We start from the raw sequence: 21,683 nt of genomic DNA, 5'->3' as shown, positions 1-21,683 counted from the left end.
ATGTGCTGTGGTCAAATTATCTGATCATGCATATTTGTCTTGTGGCAGCGGAGGCTTAATTTTATTTTCTTTTAATTCATATTTATTATTATTATAGTAATAGTAGCACTAGTATTAATAGTTGTAAAAGTACATATTATGTAAGATTATATATTATGGATACTAAAATGCTACACTAATATAGAAAATTAAATGACCACAAGGAAGCCACAAAATTACAGGTTTCTTTAAACATAAGCAAGAAATAGTTCCTGTAGCTTTACTTGCTGTGACTAATGACAACATATACTGTACTGTAATTTTCATTCATCTTATATAAAATGATGACTCTGTACTTTGCAGAAAAATTAACTGGACAAAGTAAAATGTATGTATGCATCATTTTGTTCATTTTGTGCAATTTTCACAACCATTTTATGGAGTTTTTGTCTACAGAAAAATAATTCATTAGCTAAACATTCGGTTAATCCTATTAAATTCACTGTGCTTCTGTTCCTTATAACCTTGTTTTTTAAGTTTTGTCAAAAAATGAAATATGGCACTACCCTGTCCCTGACTAAGGATTATTGAGTTTCAGCTTCTATAACTCTCTCTCTTTTTATTTATTTTTATTTTTATGCAGCCTTGGTTACATTGTAATCATTAACAACTTGGATTGACACCCTAGTAAAAGTATTGTAACAATGATTTAGAGAGTACCAAAAATTGCAGGATATGATCATACTTGGCATAACTGAAGAGACATTTTAAATATAAAATTTTGCACATGAAGACGATTTAATATTTTAAAGCTTTATTTTAAATACAAACATTTGCTTTCAGTACAGACAGTGTAAAGCTCAAAGAATACTATCTGTAGGCCAAAGAGTCATACACACCCACTGTACTTTAACCTACCAGCGAAAGAAGTTTTTATGGTTTTCATCCGTTACTGATGTACACACAAACACAAACTCAAAATAAAAATAAAAAACAATCAGATATTTTAATAGACAACGGGATCAACTTTACAGTTTGTCTGCATGGATAATTTCCCCCTTCATTTCCAGCTCGGTGTCTTCTTCAACAACTGCATTCTATAGCACGCCTCACAAGCGATGGACAAACCCACAACCAAAGACACAAACTCCTCAAAGTTCACCTCCCCATCTCCATTGGCATCCAAGTCCTTCATAATTCTGTCTATGGTGGTCGGATCCTTCTGAGACTGGGGCGAAAGAGAGTAAAAGAAGTTTGATAAATGAGAGATTTAGCCTAGATTCTCTTTTCTTGGAAAATGAAAGAGAGGAGACCAGAACTCTAGCATTTGTGAGAGAAGTTCTTCACCTTGAGAAACCCAGAGAGCTCGTTCTCCATCAGGGTTCGGAGTTCACGGCGGGTCAGGGTGCCGGTCTTGCCCTCTTTTCCAGCGTAGCGGTGGAAAACCATGATGAGGGACTCCATGGCGGTCTCTAGCTCGGATGGCATGGCTGCTCACTGTAGAAAGCTAATATGAATCTAATATTAACACAACTGATCTTAACAGTGCATTCAAAAGGCTTAACATCAGAATGAAGAGCTTACCGTTTGGGTGTCTGACTGAAGAATTTGAGAGATTCTGGCTATCTCTCTCAACACTTTATATGACCGAGCCCATGGGCAGGAGAAGGTCTTATCAGGGGAAGTTGAGCAATACACTGATTACAGCACAGCATACCTAGTGAATGAGTTATGTGGACATTGTGTGTTCTATAGACTGCATGACTCAATGGAGCACGGTAATATTATACTTAAAGGATGAAACACCTGAAATTGTACAAATATGTAAAACATATTTTACTAGCAGTCAAAAGTTTGGAATAATTACGATTGTTTTTATGTTTTTGAAAGAAGTCTGCAATTATTTGATAAAAATTACAGTAAAAACAGTAATATTATAAAAATACTTGCCGAATAAAAGTTTTTTTTAGACTATATTTAAAAAAAAAAAAATTTCAGCATCATTACTCTTAGTCTTCAGTGTCACATGATCCTTCAGAAATCATTAATCATCAATATGCTGATTTGGTGCTCAAAAAACAGTGCTTATTATTATGTTGAAAACAGTTTTTGCTTTATTATTATTATTTATTTATCTGTAATACACTACTATCCAAAACTTTGGGATAATTAAAACAAATAGCCTAATAAAAAAATTTAGCAAGGAGACAGCAAATACATATATAATGTTACAAAAGATTTATATTTCAAATAAATGCTGTTCTGTATCACAGTTTCTTACAGAATACTGATGAATCCTTTAAAATATTACACAGTTAAGATTAACTAAAGGTTTGTGTGTGTGTGTGTGTGTCCTAATCTTTGTTCAGTTGTCGCCTTCAGATAGTGAAAGGAGAAACGAAGCTTTTCGAAACTCTGAATCAATAGAACCGAATGCTTCGCTAAATGATTCACTATGTGGATGAAACACCACGAGCTGGCGGCATCTTCTGATCAAAACCCTGTAAGTGCAACGAAAACACAGCCCAAACATTTTACACCTTTTACAAACCAGTTGCAAATGAAACTTTCATGCACTTTCATGAAAGTGTAATCTAAATGTAATAGTTAACCACCATTATGAAGGCTATGTAAAATCATGTTATTTTTTGTTTTGTTTTGTGTATTATTAGCAAAAATGAACCCTTATTATAAAACTGTCCTTTCCATTGAACACTCGTTCATCAGTTTAAAGCCATCTGGTGGCGAATCATCGGAATTGAAAATATTTCTAAACCAACCCCTGCGTCCTACTGTGCATACTGTCAAAGACTGCAGAACCATAGGGACTTTGATACTATCCTCCCTATCTGTCCAAAATAGCATTGAAAATGACTTATATCACATAGAATTTAGGATGGATAGTGTGCACACTGGAATGCAGGCTCAGATTCGTAACAGTACAACGTCAACGAAGCCTAGTTTGCTTAAATCACGTGACTTGAGGAGTACGATACAAGCTCCCAATCCAGTAGTGATGCTTAAAAAATATTGGCGATTCATAACCATTTCGAAGCTTTCGACAGAAGAAACACTGCCTTCAGGTAACATCTGAACGGTTTAGAGTTTTTATTTCATAATGACTGGATAAGACTGTCAGTTGGACTGAAACGCATGTTAATTCAGCAGCTCGGTTGTGACTCGGCCGTGCTGCTGATGAAGCGGACGTGCTCGTTGCCACGGAAACGGGATGCGGGTTTGAGACTGAGGGCGTCGGTATGAAAGCATCTCCAGCGGCGCGCGGATGTGGCGACATCCTACTAACCTACATTTCAACCTGAAAGAGGCTATGGCGGACGACGGAAGATTTCCCCATTGACATATGATGATCTACTGCGACGAAACGAAACGAAACATAAACGGTATGTTTTACAAGAATAATAGACAATGTATTAAATCCGCGTCGAGCATGTGGCAGAGATGCTTCTACAGCACGCGGGGTTTTATCGGTGGGATATTTTCTAGCTGGATGGAAACCGCATGTAGGCTTTTCATGCTTGGCAATTATAAGTGTGTAGCTGGTCTATCTCGGGAAGTCGCACTGATTTGCGACAGCAGTGCTGTCATATGAAGTAAAGACAGCAGCATCCCGTAATGGCGCCCGGATTTCAGGTGAAGGTAAGGGCACTGCCGAATACAGCACGAACCGGTGCACCGTGTTAACCGGTATACAGTCAAGTCTGTAAGTCAGACGTTTTAATTGAGCTAAAATCACGTTAAATCTTTCGTATTGTGAGATGGAGTGACCTATAAGGCCAGGTGACATTGCTGAATGACCGCGTGATGATCAAGATGCCCTTTAAGCTGCTGTATGCCTTCCTAAAGCATGCGTTTGGATTTTTCAAGTATGAATTAAAGGGAAAACGTATCTAATACAAAGATATGCGGTTAGATTTTAAGAACCCATTAACTAGCGTTCTAATAATTATAGCCAGCCTATTGTATTTGCACTGGAAAATGGTGGTCAGATTCATTTAACTAGAATTTATTTTTCACTGCGGTTTCTAGAGGTCAAAGTAGGCTAACTGAACACATTTTTAACAAGTTCTGTTTGTCCATACTATGTTTTTTATTTACTTATATTTTTGGAGATGCAAATGATGTATGTGCATGTGTTTAGAATAACAGGTGTCAGATAAGTTTGTGTTTCTGTTGCTCAGTCAGTCTTCAAACAGAAACCACAGACATTTCTATACTGTTTGATGGACAAGGTCATGCTTTAGCTGATGTGGCCTTTCCAGAGCTTCCAATGTCACCCAGCTGTCTGCTTAAATCATCAACATCAGGTCACTATCCATTTTTAAAGAGCACTGCAGGCAGTAGCAGTGCACCAGGGACAGCTATTTATAAAGGTGTGCATGTCTCTCTCAGAAACCAGGGAGCATGGAAATCTAGTCTCTTCCCTCATTTTATCCACCACTTCCTCTTTTCTTAAAATCAGTGTGCAACAGAGACATAATTCTTAATAGAGCTCAAAAATGATTTCCCAAATATGACTTAAGGACCTTAATTTGGGACCCAAATGTAGAAGGGGCTAATGCTTACTATTTGTAATTTATCTTTTCTGAAGTTCAACTGGTAGTGCATTGAACGAATAATGTTAAGACCACTGCACATTTGTAAATTAATAGAAGAATGTATACTTTTTTTTTTTTTAGCAAGGACAGATTACATTGATAAGAATTGACAGTAAGGAATACATTGTGAATTATTATTATTTTAAATGTAGCTGTTTTTGATCAAATGCAGCCTTGATGAAAATAAGATGACTTTCAAAAACATAAAAAAAAAAACTTAATTTTGAATACAATATATGTACTACATCTGTTAATAAAGTTTCTTTTATAGCTTTAGCACATGCAGTGTTTTTTTATAATGTTTTTTTTTTAAATTTTTTTTCTATTATCTTTTTCTCACTCCTCCATTCATCAGTCCAATATGAAGAGTATGGAGCAGGAATTGCAGTGTCCTGTGTGCAAGGACATTGTGAAGCAGCCCATTGTACTCCCCTGCCTGCACAGCGTGTGTCTCATGTGTGCCTCCGAGGTGTTAGTTCAGAGCGGGTATCCCCAGCCCGAGCTCCCCCCGGAGCCCAACTCACCCGCTTCCACCCCCAACACACGGTCCCCACGGCAGATACGCAGACCCATGCCCAAGTCTGACCGCGTGGACCGCCTGTTGCGCTCAGGTGTGTAGAGACAAAGATAATGCACCACCTTCAATCTCATATAAACAGGCTGATATAGATTTAGTTTATCTCACTGTGTGTGTATGTTTAGGTTCTGGGACGTACCCAGGCCGCAGGCGAAAGGAAGGCCCTTCACCTCTCATGCTGTTTCCTTGCGCCCCCTGTGGACGAGATGTAGAACTAGGAGAGAGAGGACTGGCTGAGTGCATGAGGAACCTTACACTGGAGAGAATTGTAGAAAGGTAATAAATACACTTGTTCAGATACACTGAAGTTATATTTTATACTATATATTTAAAATGTAATAATATAATATATTTTCAGTATTTGAAATTACTAATTTATTTGATTAGTGACCTAGTGATCTTGAATAGAAACTTAAATGCACAATATTATATTTTTGTTTTAAAATTTGAACATTTATACATTACACAAATTTTTTGTGATCTAGTAATAATAAATAGAATCTTAAATACACAATATAATATAATATTACATTGGTGGACTTATACTTGTTCTCTTGTTTAATTATTGACCTAAAACCTTAAATACATAATATAATATAATATAATATAATATAATATAATATAATATAATATAATATAATATATTTTGAGGATATTTATTTGCTTGCTTGATTACTGACCTAGTTATCATAAATAAAACTAAGTAGATAATATGATATGATATATTATATAACTTGCAATAATATAATATAATATAATATAATATAATATAATATAATATAATATAATATAATATAATATAATATAATATAATATAATATAATATAATTTCCAGCATTATACTTGTGTACTTGTTTCATCAGTGGGCTCATAATCTCAAATAAAATATTAAATACACAGTTTTATATTCCATTTAATATTTGTAATAGTATATGGATGGTATAGAATAACATCATATTTAATATTATCAACAAATATAATTTGAGCATTCATACTTATTTACTTATTTGATTAGTGATCTAGATCTAATATTAAATAGAATCATAAATATATAATGTATAATATAATATAAATTCAGGATTTATACATATTTACTTATTTAATTAGTGCATTTTAGTGAAACAGAATATTAAATACATACATATAGTATAATATAATATAAATACATACATATAATATAATATATTTCAAGCATTTATATGTGTTTACTTATTTGATTAGTGGCCTAGTGATCTTAAGTAGAATCATGAATACATATCTACTTGAATAAAACCACATAGACAAATGAAGAAACACTTCACTGCAGGATCTCTCTCTTTCTCTTGCTTTCTGTAGGTATAGGCACACAGTGAGTTTGGGCAGTGTGGCTGTGATGTGTGAGTTCTGTAAACCCCCACAGGCCCTGGAGGCCACTAAAGGCTGTGCTGACTGCAGAGCCAGCTTCTGTAAAGAGTGCTTCAAACTCTACCACCCCTGGGGCACTCCACGCGCCCAGCATGAACATGTTCAGCCCACCCTCAACTTCAGGCCAAAGGTGAGCCGGTCCTTGACCGCCCAGGATTACTACCCGATTACCTCTCACACCGTGGGTGTCCATCCAGGGTCTGATCAATTATTTATGACAAAACTGCATTCATAAACCCTTTTGCTTCCATAACATGCCTTATTTTCTAAGTGAAACTGAATTTTCACAAAATGAGTATGCAGATGCAGCTTTTTTTTTTTACATAGTGTATCGTAAAGTTTCTTTCTATCTCTCTAGGTGTTGACATGCCCAGAACATGATCAGGAGAGGATGCAGTTTTACTGTAAGTCTTGTCAGATGCTTCTATGTTCACTCTGTAAACTGCGTCGAATCCATGCGGGTCATAAGATTGCACCCGTTACCCAAGCCTACCAGACTCTTAAGGTATGTTTACATTCATCTGGATTTTAATGATGTACCTTGCATAAATCACTGTCAAACACTGCCATGTTTTTCTCTAGTAGAGAAATTTATGGGCAAATAAAATCATTTTTAAAAAGCAACAGTAGTGCCACCTGATGGCAGTGCCAGTGCATTATCTCAAGCAGTTACTATAATCTGGATTTAGAAGAATCTTAAAAAAAACTACAACAATGTGATCAGATGAGTTTATCCATCACAAACGTTTTGCACAATGGTGTTCAGTTTGTTTAGCTGTGATGCTTTAGTCTATTCATCGCATGTCTTAGATCTATAGTTTATGAACTCTTGAAAGCCAGGAAATCAGCAGTAAACACACACCATTGTGAGTGATTCTTCTGTAGTTTTTAACAGGACTGTTTTTTCTTTAGGATGACAATATTCCCATGATCCAAAGGATATGAGAGGTCACTAAACGATCCAATAAGATTTATTTCGCATTCACAATGACGCGTGAAAGCTTCACAAAATCTGATCACAAATGGGCTATAATATTATCTCTATTTTTCTTTACTGCTAAAAATACAAATGCATCATATCACTTAACAATTTTCAATTTTTTTTTCTTTTACATTTCTACTTACATTTATACCAATCGATGCCAAACTATAATGAAGAAGGCAAAACAAGACTATTATTAACCTTCTCAATATTTAAATGAAACATCTTTTACATTGTGTGTTGTTTTTAAACCCTAGGACAAGATCACCAAGGAGCTGAACTACATCCTGGCCAATCAGGACATGGTGTTGACTCAGATCACACAACTGGAAAATGCCATCACTCAGACTGCGGTACGGCCTCCTTTCCCAACCTGTCACAAAAAGGAAAGCAGGTGTTTGATGTGCTGAGAAATTGTCTGTGTGCATGAATGCAGGTGAACAGCGTTTCAGCCAAAGAGCAGCTCTCTCACTGCGTGAAGGAGATGATGGCATTGCTGACTGAGCGGCAGACAATGCTGGCCCAGGCTCTGGAAAGCTCTCGGCAGAGAAGGGCAGAGGCTTTGGCCAATCAGGTGGCTGAAAAACGGAGCCTGCTGGAGCACGCCAGTTTGATGGCTTTCACTCAAGAGCTGCTCAAAGAAAATGACCCATCGAGCTTTGTGCACGCAGCCAGAATAACACACAAAAGGTTTACCCACCTCACTATCTGCTGATAATACTGATGTCTGTTCCCAAAATCCGAAAACACCGGACTGTTATCTCTCTTTCTGGCAGATTGGCCCAGTCTATTGAATCTATGCAGCGTTTCTCTCTCTCTGCTGATCCTTCGTTCCGACACTTCCAGCTTGATGTTTCCAGAGAGCTCAAACTCCTCACAGACCTGAACTTCATTCAGGGTAGGAAAGGGAATAATGATCACTACCATTTTATAAAATATTGGATTACATTGGTCGCACTGTACATCTTGATTCACTAAAAGAATTGACTCAAAAGACTCGTTTGTTGTATTATGGTACTACACTGGTTACACTGTATGTTTTGATTCACAACTAAGTAAATTCACAAAAGTAACTTGGTGAAAACTGGATGCTACTTTACTTGGAAAAAGTAATCTGAGTGCAATGTCATGTCATCTAACCCCAACCAAAATGACCTATCCCATCAGCCCCTCTCGCTCCTGTGATTGACACCCAGCGAACCCTCGCCTATGACCAGCTCTTCTTGAGCTGGCGCTTGCCTCAAGACTCCACTCCTGCCTGGCATTACTCTGTGGAATTTCGGAGGCGGGGGGTGGAGCCAGGGGGCGGGGCAAGAGGGGGGATTCGCGGGGGATTGGCTGCTGCTCGCTGGGGCTGGCAGAGATTGGAGGAGGTGACTGGGACCTGTGCGGTGATTGACAGGCTGGAGATGGACAGTGTGTATGTGCTGAGGGTGAGAGGCTGCAACAAGGCCGGCTTCGGCGAATACAGTGAGGAAGTATATTTACACACACCACCAGCTCCAGGTAAGAAACACCTTCTGAGGATTTATCAACACAAATAAATCCATTCCCAAATGATACTCATCTGCTCATTTATCTTCTTTTCTCTTTATCTTTTTATCCATTCCCATCTCCTTCTCTACAACCTTTGGTTTTTCCATGTTTTCCAGCTTTAGTGAAAACAGCACTTTACAGCCAGCTTTCCTGCTCCCTTTTTAAAGCCCTTAAAAGTCTTTCTGTTATCATGTCTCTTTTCTTGTTTATAATTCCCTCATCATTTGATTATTTGAGCCATTTATTCTTTGAACCACCAGTATATTTATTTTCCACATACAAAACCCTCAATGTAGTGAAACATTATGTGAATGTTGACCCATCCACTTTGTAAATGTGGCCATAAGCAAACTTTAATGCTCCATAATGTTTATTAATCACATTAAATGGAGGCCTGTGTTACAAATAATAATCCAAGATTTGCAACATCCAACTAGAAAGGCAGATGTTCATGACAAAACGCTAACATTTGCTTCTGCTATAAATGAAAATAAGGGAAAACAAAGACACAAATCAGATTTGTAAGATTAAATAAATTAGTTGTTGATGTGAATAGAATTTAACTCTGAAATACTAATGAGGAAATACACCTTTTCTTCTCTGCCTGTCTGCTGGAACGCAAATCTTCCTGCTTTTTGCAGTCTTGATTTTACCCTGCTATTCCCAGAGTGCAGTTCTTTGTCTTCTTTCCTTGTTTACTGTTTTCCTGATTGCTGTTTTTATGCCTTGTCCTCCTTTTGCACATTCTATACTTCAATTCTCCCTTTCCACCCACTCTTACATCCCTCCTTTTTGTGCCTTAATACTCCTTCCCCTCTTCTTCTGTCCCCTTCAAAATTTCGCTGTTGTCTTCCTCCCGCCTCCCCGACAGTGTTGAATTTTTACCTGGACTCTCGTTGGGGTCTGCACGCGGACAGACTGGTGGTGAGTAAGGAGCAGAGGTGTGCTCGCAGTGTGCCTGGTCTGTCCCTGCTTCAGGCCGCCGATCGTGCCCTCACTTCCTGTCACCTGACAGCTGATCTGCTTGTGGGTGATGTGGCCATAACGCAGGGCCGACACTATTGGGCATGCTCAGTGGAGCCCGGCTCATATCTGGTTAAGGCGAGTTCTGTAAAGAAGAAAAATATATTAACTGGTCTTCCCGTTTTTATATCCCCTTTTCACCTCATTTTTTGTCAATGGCTCTGTTCTACAGGTTGGAGTGGGCCTGGAGTCCAAACTTCAGGAGTGGTTTCATCTGCCTCAAGATATGGCTAGTCCAAGGTGAGAACAACATCTCAAAAAGAACTGCTGAAATGTGAAGAGGAAGGAGATACCTTAATGTTAAGATATGGCACCTAATACTTCCAATTTAGCATCAATATGGTCAAAACTATTGCATTTAGGATTTTAAACAATGAAAATAACCTTTAACCTTTTTGTGTAATGGAAAAGTTCCATGGATATCAGAAGTTCTTCGAATTGAGTGCACAGAAACTTCTGGATGAGAACAAAACTGCTACTGATTTGAGTGGGATGATGACACCATTGTCTTCAAAATCATTTTTCATGCTAGCTTTAACCATATTGAATCCATCTTGTTAATCTGATAGATATGATCCAGACAGCGGCCATGACAGTGGAGCCGAGGATTCGTCGGATTCTCCTCCCCCTTTCTCTTTCCTCACAATGGGCATGGGCAAGATCTACCTGCCCTCCTCCACCAACTCCCATCACAACGCCAATTACAGAGAGTCTGGCTTCACTAATGGCAACGGGCCTTCATCGCCAACTGGTGTCACCTATCCACTGCCTCCGAGACTCGGAGTGTGTCTCGACTTTGAGAAGGGGCGTGTCACATTTTACGATGCCCACTCTCTCCGCCCACTATGGGAGGGGCCTGTAGACTGCTCCGCCCCTGTGTGCCCTGCTTTCTGTTTCATTGGAGGCGGGGCTCTGCAGCTACAGGAGCTGGTAGCCAATCGTAATGCAAATCAAACCCCTGTAAGACGAGTCACTATTCAATCACGTGTTACCAAACTGAACTGAACTCTGATTGATTATCATTTTTATAATTCGATTTTAGAGACTTTTTAGAGTTTTTAATTGCACCCAATATCAATCTCTGCTTATTTTTCTTTTTGTTTTGAGAGGCCTTTATTGCTGCACTGCTTGCTGAATTACTGATGAATTATTAATTTGCTGATGCCACCTATATAGCCTAGAAAACTATTTAAATTGCATATTCACCTATATACACACACACACACACACACACGCACACGCACGCACACACACACACACACACACACACACACACACAAACACATAATAAATATGCAAAAATGTTACCCAACTTATAATCAGTGACCTCTATGTTCCAATGTAGGAAATGTGCCTCAAAGTTTTTTTTTATACCAGATTCCTTCCACACAGCGAATATTGTAGTGTTATAATATACCTTGTATTATAGTGTTTTTTGTTTATTAATCTCCAAACAGAGCAGAAATTCCAGACTGTTACTGAAAGCTTCATTTTGCAACCCATAATACAATTGTAAACATCTGCTCTTTTAACCTCTAGCCATGTGCTTTCAGGACTGACCTGTCACTCTTTCAGCTGTCAGCTGGAGCTTTTACAAAGACATTTACTCAACATACGTCTAATGCCAGACCAAATGCTTCTCGCTGCTGTTTTTGCCTTAGATGGTTAAGAAGAATTTTAATTTGTTGAAATAAGTGGCTTCTAGACTGCAGTGGATATATAAAAGGACTTTTTCTGAGTAGTTTATTAGGGCACACTTACCTTATAGCTTACACAAATTGTTGGTTTGAATTCCAATATGCTATTGAACAAATGAATTAAGCAAAGCTTCTGCTTAAGAATGAAAATCGTCAGTGAAATAGATTGGAAGTGCACTGCTTTGCTTGGTGTTTATGGGATTGAAAGTCTATGTGTGTGTGCACTAACCCCAGCATTAGAAGTCACCTTATGCAAATTCATACAGAAGCTTGTAGAGAATATTTTGTGAGTTTGACTCATGCGCTTGATATCAGTCCAGCCTAAAGCTGTGCTTGTCTGGAATGGCTTTAGTGTGTAGTTCGAGTCTTGTTGGAGAGAATGGTGGCTTTCGCCTGCTGGTAATAAATACTTCTAATAAATAATTCTCTAGTCTTAATATCATTCCTCTGAACAAATGCTGTATTACTGTTTTATATCAGTAGAGGGCAGCAGTTTATTCAAACACGTGTTCGCTGGTCCTCTTGCAAGGTGGGCTTCCTCAAATGCCTCCATTTAGCTAAACATTTGGCTATCAAAGGAATATGGTCACATATGAAAACAAGATATAGTGGGCTTTCCTATATACTATACACTTGTGCACTATACTCAACAGTGTAGTGTCTGAATTGTATACATTTCCGTAGCCCCCTACAACATTCTACACTTCATTCAATCGCACTTTTTTTCAGTGTGGATGCACTGCTTGCACTATTTATACTACACAGTGTCATTGAACAGTGCATAACTATGCAAATTAGGATGCACCTTACCTTCTACTGTCATGTTAGGTTCTGGTGGTCATGCATGACAGTGATGTCACTGTGGCTAATTTTTAATTGGTTATGCTTTTTTTATATATATTTATAAAACGCATTTATAATAGTTCAAACCATTTCCAAATTACTGTGAATTTCTATTAAACAACATGTGCACCCTATTTTACTTTCAATTTGATATCGGTTAGAATTGAAAGAAACCAACTAAGTTTTGATACTCTGCAGATACGCATGTCTGTATATACTTCTTTAGAAAACTTCTTATATGAAAACCCACATATGTCTTTAATTGCTCCCATATTGGTTAGAAACCAGAAAGTCGAGTGGTTAGGTATGTTTCAGCTTAGACAGACTCTTTGAGAGCCGATGAGCCAAATGAGGGGTTAGCCAATGTTTTCCTCTCAAGGAATGTAACGTTTCAGAAATGTTAAGTTTTAAAAGCACAGATTTCTCTTTTGGCTTAAGTTTCTGGTGACAGAAATCCAAGACTATGTTGCCTTCACCCCCCCCCACCCCTCTCTCTCACACACACACACACACACACACACACACCTTCTCACACTCATCAAAATCATGGCTCTAGGGAGTGTGATGGCCCAGTAAGAGCTGAGGGTGATATTTCTTAAAGATTGTGTGTCATAGGTTGATTTTCTCTCTTTCATCTCCGCTTTCATCTAAACGACAGATCCATCCCGTCTCCTCCATCATTCTCTCCAAAATTCCACGATTCATCTCCAACAAAGTTTTGCACGTTTTATCTTCACATTGACCTCTTTCTTTCTCTCTCTTTTCTCCCCCTCTCCATCATCCATTTGGCTTTTGGTGATTCTCGGCCCGGGGAGCAGGAAAACTAGTCATCAGATTGGGTTCTGACTGACTGAAGGTATGTAGCCACAACACCACATGTAGCTGCAGCCTCTAATCCACACCAGGAAGTCTCATGCACAGTCAGGGGGGATTTTTAAATACCTCAGAAGCTTTGCAGCTGCTTAACCTTCTGTGATTTTCATTTAATAAGACCAGTCATTTCCCGAAGCCCCACAGACTAAAATATCTGTAAAGTGTCCGTCCGGTGGCTCGTCGTATAGCCGTGCCCGTTGATCCATTTTGTCATGAGCTTAGACCTATACCAGCTGTTGTAGGTCTACCCTGGTTGTTGCCATCTGTGTCAAGTCTTTAGCTGACTAGACTAGAAGGGAGGGCTAGATGGTGGTAATACTCCGTTATTGTAGGTTAAAGACTCTTAACAGACCACTGCACGCTCATATTTTGATTTTATTCACCGCAATGACTATTGACTAATCGTAGGATTAAGTTTCATGGGGTTTTTGCAGACGTGTCTAAAAATGCTTCATATCAAAAAGCTGTCGAACTTTTCACTTCTCATAAACTTAATTTGGAAAAAGACAAAGGATCCTAACTGCTGGATATATTTTGTTGTTTCTTCAAGGAAATACGGAAACCGGGGCTTGTTGTCACACTTGTTGAAACTAAAGGTTGAAGTCAAATGTCAAATTAGTTTTTATTATGAAATGGTTTTTATAGGTTGTTTTCAAAGAACTAGTTCAAAACTCTATTAAAACTATCAGGGCATGTTGCCACAAAATCTCAATGTAAGGAAGAAACAATATCTTTTGTCCTCGGAAATAATGCTGTTTCTGTAACTACAGAAACTGACTTAAAAAAATATATTTATAAACTAAAATCAATAAAACTATACTGACTGCTACTTACAAAATAGTCTTACCAAACGCTTTGCCTCTCAAAACAAAGCAACGAAAAGAGAAATATTATTAACTAGAAAAGTATATCCAATTAAACAAATGTTTTTATCTCAATGCTTCTTTTAATGTTGTTTTCAAGCTTCTAGTTCAAAAATACCTTAGTTTAAAACTACTGGGGCATGTTGTCACTAAATCTCAATGTGTGTTAAAATAATAATATATAATATATTTTTATTTTTTTAGCCAAGGCTGTTGTCAATATAGAAACTGACTTTCAGAAATCAACCTATTTCGAAATATTCACACTAGTAAAAAGTGTGACAACTTGCCCCAACTTAAAACCTTTCCTGCAGCACGCTTTTCCACACCACATTACTTTTAACAGGAAATCTGGTTGTTTTCATCATTTATCTAAAGCTGCTAGCAACCAACATGAGCCATTTTGGCACAATAACTACTGGAAGGAATGCATTAGCAAAGTCCATTACTACGAACCTCAGCAAGATCCTCGCCCCAGATGAACTCCATCATGTGCAGGGTGATCTAAATCACTCTGTTTCATTCCTTATTAAGAAGATTTGGGAGGTAAAGCTGTCGCCGGACTCCCTTCCCCCTCTGTATACATGAACGTTACACTAATACTCTTCTGTCTCCATATGGATCCTCTCGTGTGCCGGACAGCAGTGCTGGAGTGGAGGGATCGGCCTTGTTTAACTGTTTCTTCACCCTCCCCTCACAGCCGTCCCATCTGTCCTGCTATTAGTAAATCCCCACAGATAAATAGAAGCTTTTGAGGATCATTGCCTAGGCAGGTTTTCCGCAGTCTGAGCAAGACTAAGCATGGCTGACCTCGATAGAAACGTGCACCACATTTTGCGTTTGGCCTGACTATGTGCAAATGTAATCTGCCCCACTCCATCATGTGCAAAACCATTTCATTGTACGCTAATATTAGAGTAACAGCTGAGCGACTAATTGCTAGTGAATTAGCCAGACAGCAACATCATATGAAACTCATTTTCAAAGAGCACCTGTTTGGTTCTGCATCGTAAGTGACCCACGGTTTATCATCAATGTTGGATCATATAATATGAATGAAGTCCAGTACTGGCGTGTCGCACTTTCCAGGTGTTCTCTCCTCTGAATAAGTCATTTCAGACATCTGAGAATGAGTTATGCATGTCTGGATCCAGCACGAATGTTAAAAACATGCTGCAGGGTGTTTTCACTTTTTCACATATGAAGCATTAATCATTGATTTGAAGTCTCTTGGCCTGGGTGAGGTTTTCTTTTGTCTTTTTCTTTGTCTAAAAATATGTAATCATAAATAAGCACTTTTACCAAATTTATATTCATCAAGTTGAAAAAGGGCAATGAATTGCATTTTAATTATGAAGGGACTTTTTTTTGCATCAGGCCATCCAGATGTAGATGAGTTTAATAGTTAATCAGAACAGTTTATCCATTAATTGATGGACTGTTATTTGTTAATCAACTGTTTGTACTTTCATTCTGACGGCACCCATTCACTGCAAAGGATCCGTTGGTGGGCAAGTGATGCAATGTTTTTTTTTTATTTATTTTTTTATCTGCTCAGATGAAGAAGCAAGTTTAGATTTTTTTTTTTTTTTTTGCACATGTTAGATTTTATAACTATTCCTTTAATGTGTTCACAACAATGAATTGCTATAATCTTCAGAATCACTGTGCATCACAGGAATGCTGATTAAATTCACTAGTGGCATTGGCAAACATTCTCTGCAAACAAAACCGAAATGAATGGGACTATGTAATTCATGCTTTCAGTCACGCCAACCACCATTTGATTGGCCGTCTAAGGTAGACTCTGGAATCAAATTTAACATCACCTCCAGTATAAACAGTATAATGCATCCCTATGGAACATAACCAGCATCTGCTCAGTATTTCCATTTTGTTCCAAATGTCTTGGATCACATCTGGAAGCATCAAGTTTTGAAGTTATGTTTCAGTTTGATTTTTAGCATGGTTTCCTGATAAACCTTCATGAGTTATACAGCACCGAGTTAAAGAACTGAATGTTAACCTATTCACAACAACACATTGAGAGAGACCTGTTGAGGCAGATACATCAGTCTAAAAACAGCATTAAACATCATTTGTATTTCTATTTAGCTGTATTTTGATTTTGCTGAACAGTTGTTTCATAGAGTGTTAAACATAACAGATTTTGGTTGCTGATGGAGTAAAGGTGTAACCTCAGACAGACGTCTAATATGAGCCCATAACTCACTGTGAGTGGGTTAACGCTGTTCCCATGGTGTAAAATAACAGGAATCATTCAGTGGTGCACAAGGATATAAGAACAGGTTTTATGAGGTTGTGATAGTTTAAATATGTGTGTTTGTGTAAAAAAAAAATGTTTTAAATGAAAAACAATTATATACAATTTATGTATGTGTGTGTATATATATTTATATAACAAAACTGTTTATATTAAATTTAATAATGACATGAACTAATTTAATTAAATTAATTAAACATTTTTTATATTATCTAAATATTTTTTTATTTACATTAATTATCATTTATAATATTTTTTTGTGCTATATAATAAGTAAGATTTACATTTTTGTAGAATTTACAAAAAAAAAAATTTTTTTTAACATTTTCTACTTATCTTGCCATGCATTTTAGCTTTATTCTGAGCACTTGTCAAACACACCGTAAAAATTCCAGATCCCATGAAAAGTGAAAAGGCGAGGTGAGACACTGTCAACGGGGGGTTTGTAAGGAAAACACGTTTTCTAGCGCGCGCCTTCAAGAACAGCTGTGCATACATCACTATAATGAATGGTCACGAAGAGATAGAATGAATCAGGGACAGAGAGACAAAAAGAGATAAACAAGTAAACAGTGAGGGGGGAGACTGGTGTAGGGGAGAAGGACGAAATGACAGAGAGTGAGACAGATAAACATCAGCAGAGAGATCGAAAGCAGATGGAGACAGGGATAAGATGAAGCTGGAGAGGTCAGAACAGTTGACCTTTATATAGGAGAGAAAATAAGAGAGAGAGAGAAAATAGTGATGGTATCTGTTTCACGGTCAACACATGCTTCATTTCTCCTCCTTGACACTCCTGTTGGGTTAAAGGTCAAAGGTTGACAGATGCAAGAGAGGAGGGAGGAAGAGAAGCGTAGAAAGTCAATAAAGCTCTAGGGTCAGACATATACAGGTCAACTAAGGAAATAAACCCAACAAAACTAAAATATATCCTTAATAAAATCATTTTAAAAAATTGTTTACCACAGAAAAAGTTTGGAATGACAGGAAGGTTTCATTTTTTTGACAAACTACTTCTTCAACATTTTTTAGACAGCTTGAACAATAAACCATCAATCATTATTTATTTCTATAAACACATTTGTCCTTGACGGAGACTGTCTACTTCAACTCCGCTGAACTTTTTCCATCCTTCATACCTTACAGAAGACACAGACGCTTTTGTCCTGAAGGGAAGAACAGTTCAAACTCACTCTCAGTACTGTTTACAGAGACTGCTTATGGCCTCGCAGCTAAAGACTGAATTTATTAAACGTTTTAAATCACTCTGCCATTATTAATGCTTGTCATATTTACTGTTTCTTTTGAATCAGTTCATCAGAGGGCATTTCAGTTCAACTCTGGGTCACAGCACCAAAACAAACACCGAACGCAACTGTAAACCAATCAGACCCCATCATGAGAACAAGTCTGGCTCAAGACAGATTTTACAAAGGTGTTCTTTGTGCCAGTTTTCTTTCGTTTTCAAAGTAAAGCATTCCTATGGAGGACACAACGGTCCGTCCTACATAAGCTCATTAAAACCGATGTCTGTTGCAGTCCTGTGTGCAAACTGACGCTAGAAATAACCGTCTGCCCAGCATGTGCCAATTAACTATGATGTCAATAGCTGTATTTAAAAGGGCATGACAGGCAGGCCAGGATAAATGGGCTTTTGGTACACTGTGCGTTTATGCATGCTCTCAGTTTGGGTTTGGTTACGGGAGAAAGTTAACTGTACGTGTAGTTAATGAGAGAAACAACCTAATGTGTTCAACTGTTGGCTGCAAAAATATACTAAAAACCTGCTGAAGATTTATAGACTTTGAAATGGCTTGACTTAATTAACAGGCCAAATATTCAAATTGTATTCAAATTAAATACAATAAAAATAATATTAAACGATGTAATGTAAAACCATATATTAATTTAAATATTTAGAATAGTTCAGACTATTCATAATATGTTTCATATACTTACATATTCATATAAAAATGCAAACATTTGTAGAAAATGTGAACATTAAATGTTATAATAAAGATAAACAATTGTATTAATTGTTAGAATTAAATTAAATTTTTATTTATATAGTTTATATATTGCATTTTTAATATTCAGTTCATACTTATATATTTATATATATATAAAATGATAAAATTGGTAAAATAAATATTACGAAAACTAAATTTAATAATAATAATAAACAATACTAATTGTTATGAGATATTTTATATTTATTTTTATAATAGCCTAAATTTTAATTTTCATAATATTTTCACACTCACACACACACACATATATGATTAAATTTGCCAAACATAATTGTAATAAAAATAATAATAAACACATTGTCATAATTAAATATTTACATGTGTAGTTTTTATATTACATTTTAATATACTTATATTTCTATATGCAATGCATTTAATAATAATAATAATTGATTACATTTTTAATATTCATAATATTTTTCATACACATACTGTATATAAAGTATCAATTAAAAAATAAATTAAAAATAACTTAAAATATTTAACAAATGAAAAATTACAATAGTTGTTTTTTTTTATGGCCAAATGCCCCAACACACTGAAATTACAGACTAGCATATTCTCCTGAATAGTTTATGGTCAAAGATTTTTCTGTTCATTCCATTTCACTTCTGCCTTTTCCATTTTAATGTCTCTTTCTGGGATGGCGAGAGCTCATGCCAATTCAAACAAGAGGATGGGCCAGAATTGTCCTTGCTAAAACAAATATGACAGTGCCTAGTTTATTGTTTTCTAAAAGCAGGCTTCATAACCCTGGACCACACAGACATGGCATGAGTTTTGAGAGGGACAGAGACCTGGCATGAAGCTCACACAGAGCTGTAAGTAATGGAATCAGATGATTGGCTTTCAGCGTCTGAGCGTGAGATGTTCCTTTTAAAGGGATTTGTTCAAGCCCTGAGCGTTTCCCATCTCAATGTATGTCATATAGGAAGGCTGTAGTTTTGTTCGTTCTGCGTGAAATGACCAGAAGAAAAGAGCTCTCGATAGACATGCTGTCATATCGAGTTATATTCAATAACAATAGAATACAGCTCTCTGGGGCATTTTACGTGCTCAAGTGACACTCTGGGACTCCAACTGAGATCAAATATGCAAACATATGCTTTCAGAGATGTTTTTGTAAGCTCAGAATGACACCTATTTGAAACATTTGTGACTTCAAAGTGTTTCTAAGGGTCTTCAGCACTTTCACGCACAAAACAGTTTCATACTGTCATCTGACTGGTTCAAGTACACCTGTTTTACACAACAGCAGAATGACTTCAGCTCATGTAGCACTTATGCAGTGACAATAGTTTACAATAAAGTACACAGTGTGCAGAGTGATTTAGTAAGCTGTTAAACTGTATTTCAATATTCAATACCAAACCTACAGCTGTCATATTTCTGGATGCGAGTCAGGTTTAAAGTTTCAATGTCAGTGTAATTTCCAACAGAGGTTAGAGCACTGCAGCTAGAAAGCACTGTCAAGTTTAATTTGTCATCTGAGAGTTATATACAGACGTGCTGTATGTATGGCATGCATACTTCAAACAAAAAGTCAGTAGTATGCCATTATACTGTTGCTAACACAGTGATTGACCTCAGATTCACCAAAAACAAACAATAAGAACAATCGAAGTCTCTGAATGCAGTATTTATCTGAATATGAAACAATGCACTGTAAGGAATCTTATGTTTATATTTTAGCAATTCATTGACTTTTCAGTTCAAAACATGAACTAATGCATTACAAGAACTGATGCTAATTTTTTATTTTTAAGATTCTGTACAGTTTTTTTTTCTTCTTTGCACCAGGTGTTCTGTTGGTACCAAAACATACAGGTTTTCTTAAAACTGTTATACTTTTAGAAATTGAACACAGCTCGGTAAAATCAAGCCTTCATAAAGGGATATTTTTAAAGAGCAGGACACAAAAATATTGCTGAGACAGATTAAATATTTTATACAGATGTTGAAGGTGAGCCAATCATTAAGTATAAAATGTGTCTGCCAAGAACTGGAAGTAATGTTTCCTGTCAAAAAAAAAATCCAATATTTTCTGGGAACATTTTGTGGTCCTATGATTCATTATGGCAATTAATTATATTATATATATAAATATATATTATTTATATATATATATTTTTTTAAAATCCCTATTGTGGTGTATTTTTTTGTCTTTTTGAAATATATTTATATTTTTTATTTGTATTTATACGTTTTCATATTTTATTTATAATTTGATTTTGTCTTTTTTCATATTTATTTAAAATATATATTTTTCTTTTTAATGTTTTAGACAGAAGCCTTTCAGGCTCATCTAGGGTACATTTATTTGATGAAAAATCAAGTAAAAAAATATTTTTTTACAATAACTGTTTTCTATTTGAATACATTTTAGAATGCAGTTTATTCCTGTGATGACAAAGCCTAATTTTCAGCATCATTACTCCAGTCTTCAGTGTCACATGATACTTCTAATATGCTGGCTTGGTGCTAAAGAAACATTTCTTATTATTGCCACTGTTTAATATTTTTATGGAAACTGTTAAATTGTTTTTTTAAGAGTATAGAGTTAAAAAAACAGCATTTATTAAAAACAAATATATTTTTTAACATTTGTCACTGTCATTTTTGTTAAATTTAATGCATCCTTATATATATATATATATATATATATATATATATATATATATATATATATATATATATATATATATATGAAAAAAACTATTCATATGAGATGTTTTGCCTATTATTGTTGAACTGTGCAGAGACAGATGCATGGTGGGATTCTAAAATAGACCATAGAACTGCTGACATGGGGATTGAGAAAAGCACATTCCTGTTTCCATATGTCTTTCTTTCCATCCTTTTTGTCTCTCTGTTCTTTTTCCAAGGCAGAAGCAGAAACAGGTGGACTTTGACAGGAAGGGCACAAATCCCTTGCTTAGACTCGCATACACCTTCTGACTTTGTATTTAAGCACTG

General features: G+C 36.5%; 2 protein-coding genes and 1 long non-coding RNA gene across 5 annotated transcripts in view; 1 reads left to right on the top strand and 2 right to left on the bottom strand.

Annotated features, from left to right (window-relative positions):
* Window positions 1–771: 771 nt before the first annotated feature.
* On the bottom strand, window positions 772–1,705 carry LOC113119994 (protein S100-A1-like). The gene is made up of 3 exons (XM_026289791.1): window positions 1,564–1,705; window positions 1,327–1,486; window positions 772–1,207 (listed from the first exon to the last, which is right to left on the bottom strand). The coding sequence occupies exons 2-3, from the start codon at window positions 1,465–1,467 to the stop codon at window positions 1,040–1,042; spliced, it is 309 nt and encodes a 102-aa protein (XP_026145576.1). The 5' UTR covers window positions 1,468–1,486; window positions 1,564–1,705; the 3' UTR covers window positions 772–1,039.
* A 1,053-nt stretch (window positions 1,706–2,758) lies between these two features.
* Window positions 2,759–12,237, top strand: trim46b (tripartite motif containing 46b). 3 transcript variants are annotated; one of them, XM_026289787.1, is made up of 13 exons: window positions 2,759–3,062; window positions 3,148–3,380; window positions 4,951–5,206; window positions 5,298–5,448; window positions 6,508–6,706; window positions 6,935–7,081; window positions 7,816–7,911; window positions 7,995–8,248; window positions 8,335–8,456; window positions 8,726–9,064; window positions 9,966–10,195; window positions 10,290–10,357; window positions 10,687–12,237. In XM_026289787.1, exons 3-13 carry the CDS (start codon window positions 4,957–4,959, stop codon window positions 11,120–11,122), a joined length of 2,292 nt encoding a protein of 763 aa, XP_026145572.1. In that variant the 5' UTR covers window positions 2,759–3,062; window positions 3,148–3,380; window positions 4,951–4,956; the 3' UTR covers window positions 11,123–12,237. The 3 variants fall into 3 exon arrangements, with proteins under 3 accessions (XP_026145572.1, XP_026145573.1, XP_026145571.1); XM_026289788.1 differs by having other exon boundaries at window positions 3,145–3,380; XM_026289786.1 differs by lacking the exons at window positions 2,759–3,062; window positions 3,148–3,380 and adding an exon at window positions 3,423–3,636.
* LOC113119995 (uncharacterized) overlaps window positions 10,080–21,683 on the bottom strand; it is a 15,849-nt gene continuing 4,245 nt past the window's right edge. The window contains exon 3 of the long non-coding RNA XR_003294539.1: window positions 10,080–10,202. This is a non-coding gene — a long non-coding RNA (uncharacterized LOC113119995). The remainder of the gene's footprint in view (window positions 10,203–21,683) is intronic.

This window comes from Carassius auratus, chromosome 19, assembly GCF_003368295.1.
Source record: "Carassius auratus strain Wakin chromosome 19, ASM336829v1, whole genome shotgun sequence".
Classification (NCBI taxonomy): domain Eukaryota; kingdom Metazoa; phylum Chordata; class Actinopteri; order Cypriniformes; family Cyprinidae; genus Carassius; species Carassius auratus.
Note: the sequence above shows the minus strand (reverse complement) of the source record. Positions and strands in the feature narration are given on the sequence as shown.

Excerpts from the sequence above, each read along its gene's own strand:
- LOC113119994 (XM_026289791.1), bottom strand. The coding sequence starts at position 1,467 with ATGCCATCCGAGCTAGAGACCGCCATGGAGTCCCTCATCATGGTTTTC. Across the intron at positions 1,208-1,326 it reads AGCTCTCTGGGTTTCTCAAG|TCTCAGAAGGATCCGACCAC; the intron begins GTGAAGAACTTC and ends CTTTCGCCCCAG.
- trim46b (XM_026289786.1), top strand. The coding sequence starts at position 3,613 with ATGGCGCCCGGATTTCAGGTGAAG. Across the intron at positions 6,707-6,934 it reads CCCTCAACTTCAGGCCAAAG|GTGTTGACATGCCCAGAACA; the intron begins GTGAGCCGGTCC and ends CTATCTCTCTAG. Across the intron at positions 9,065-9,965 it reads ACACACACCACCAGCTCCAG|TGTTGAATTTTTACCTGGAC; the intron begins GTAAGAAACACC and ends CCTCCCCGACAG.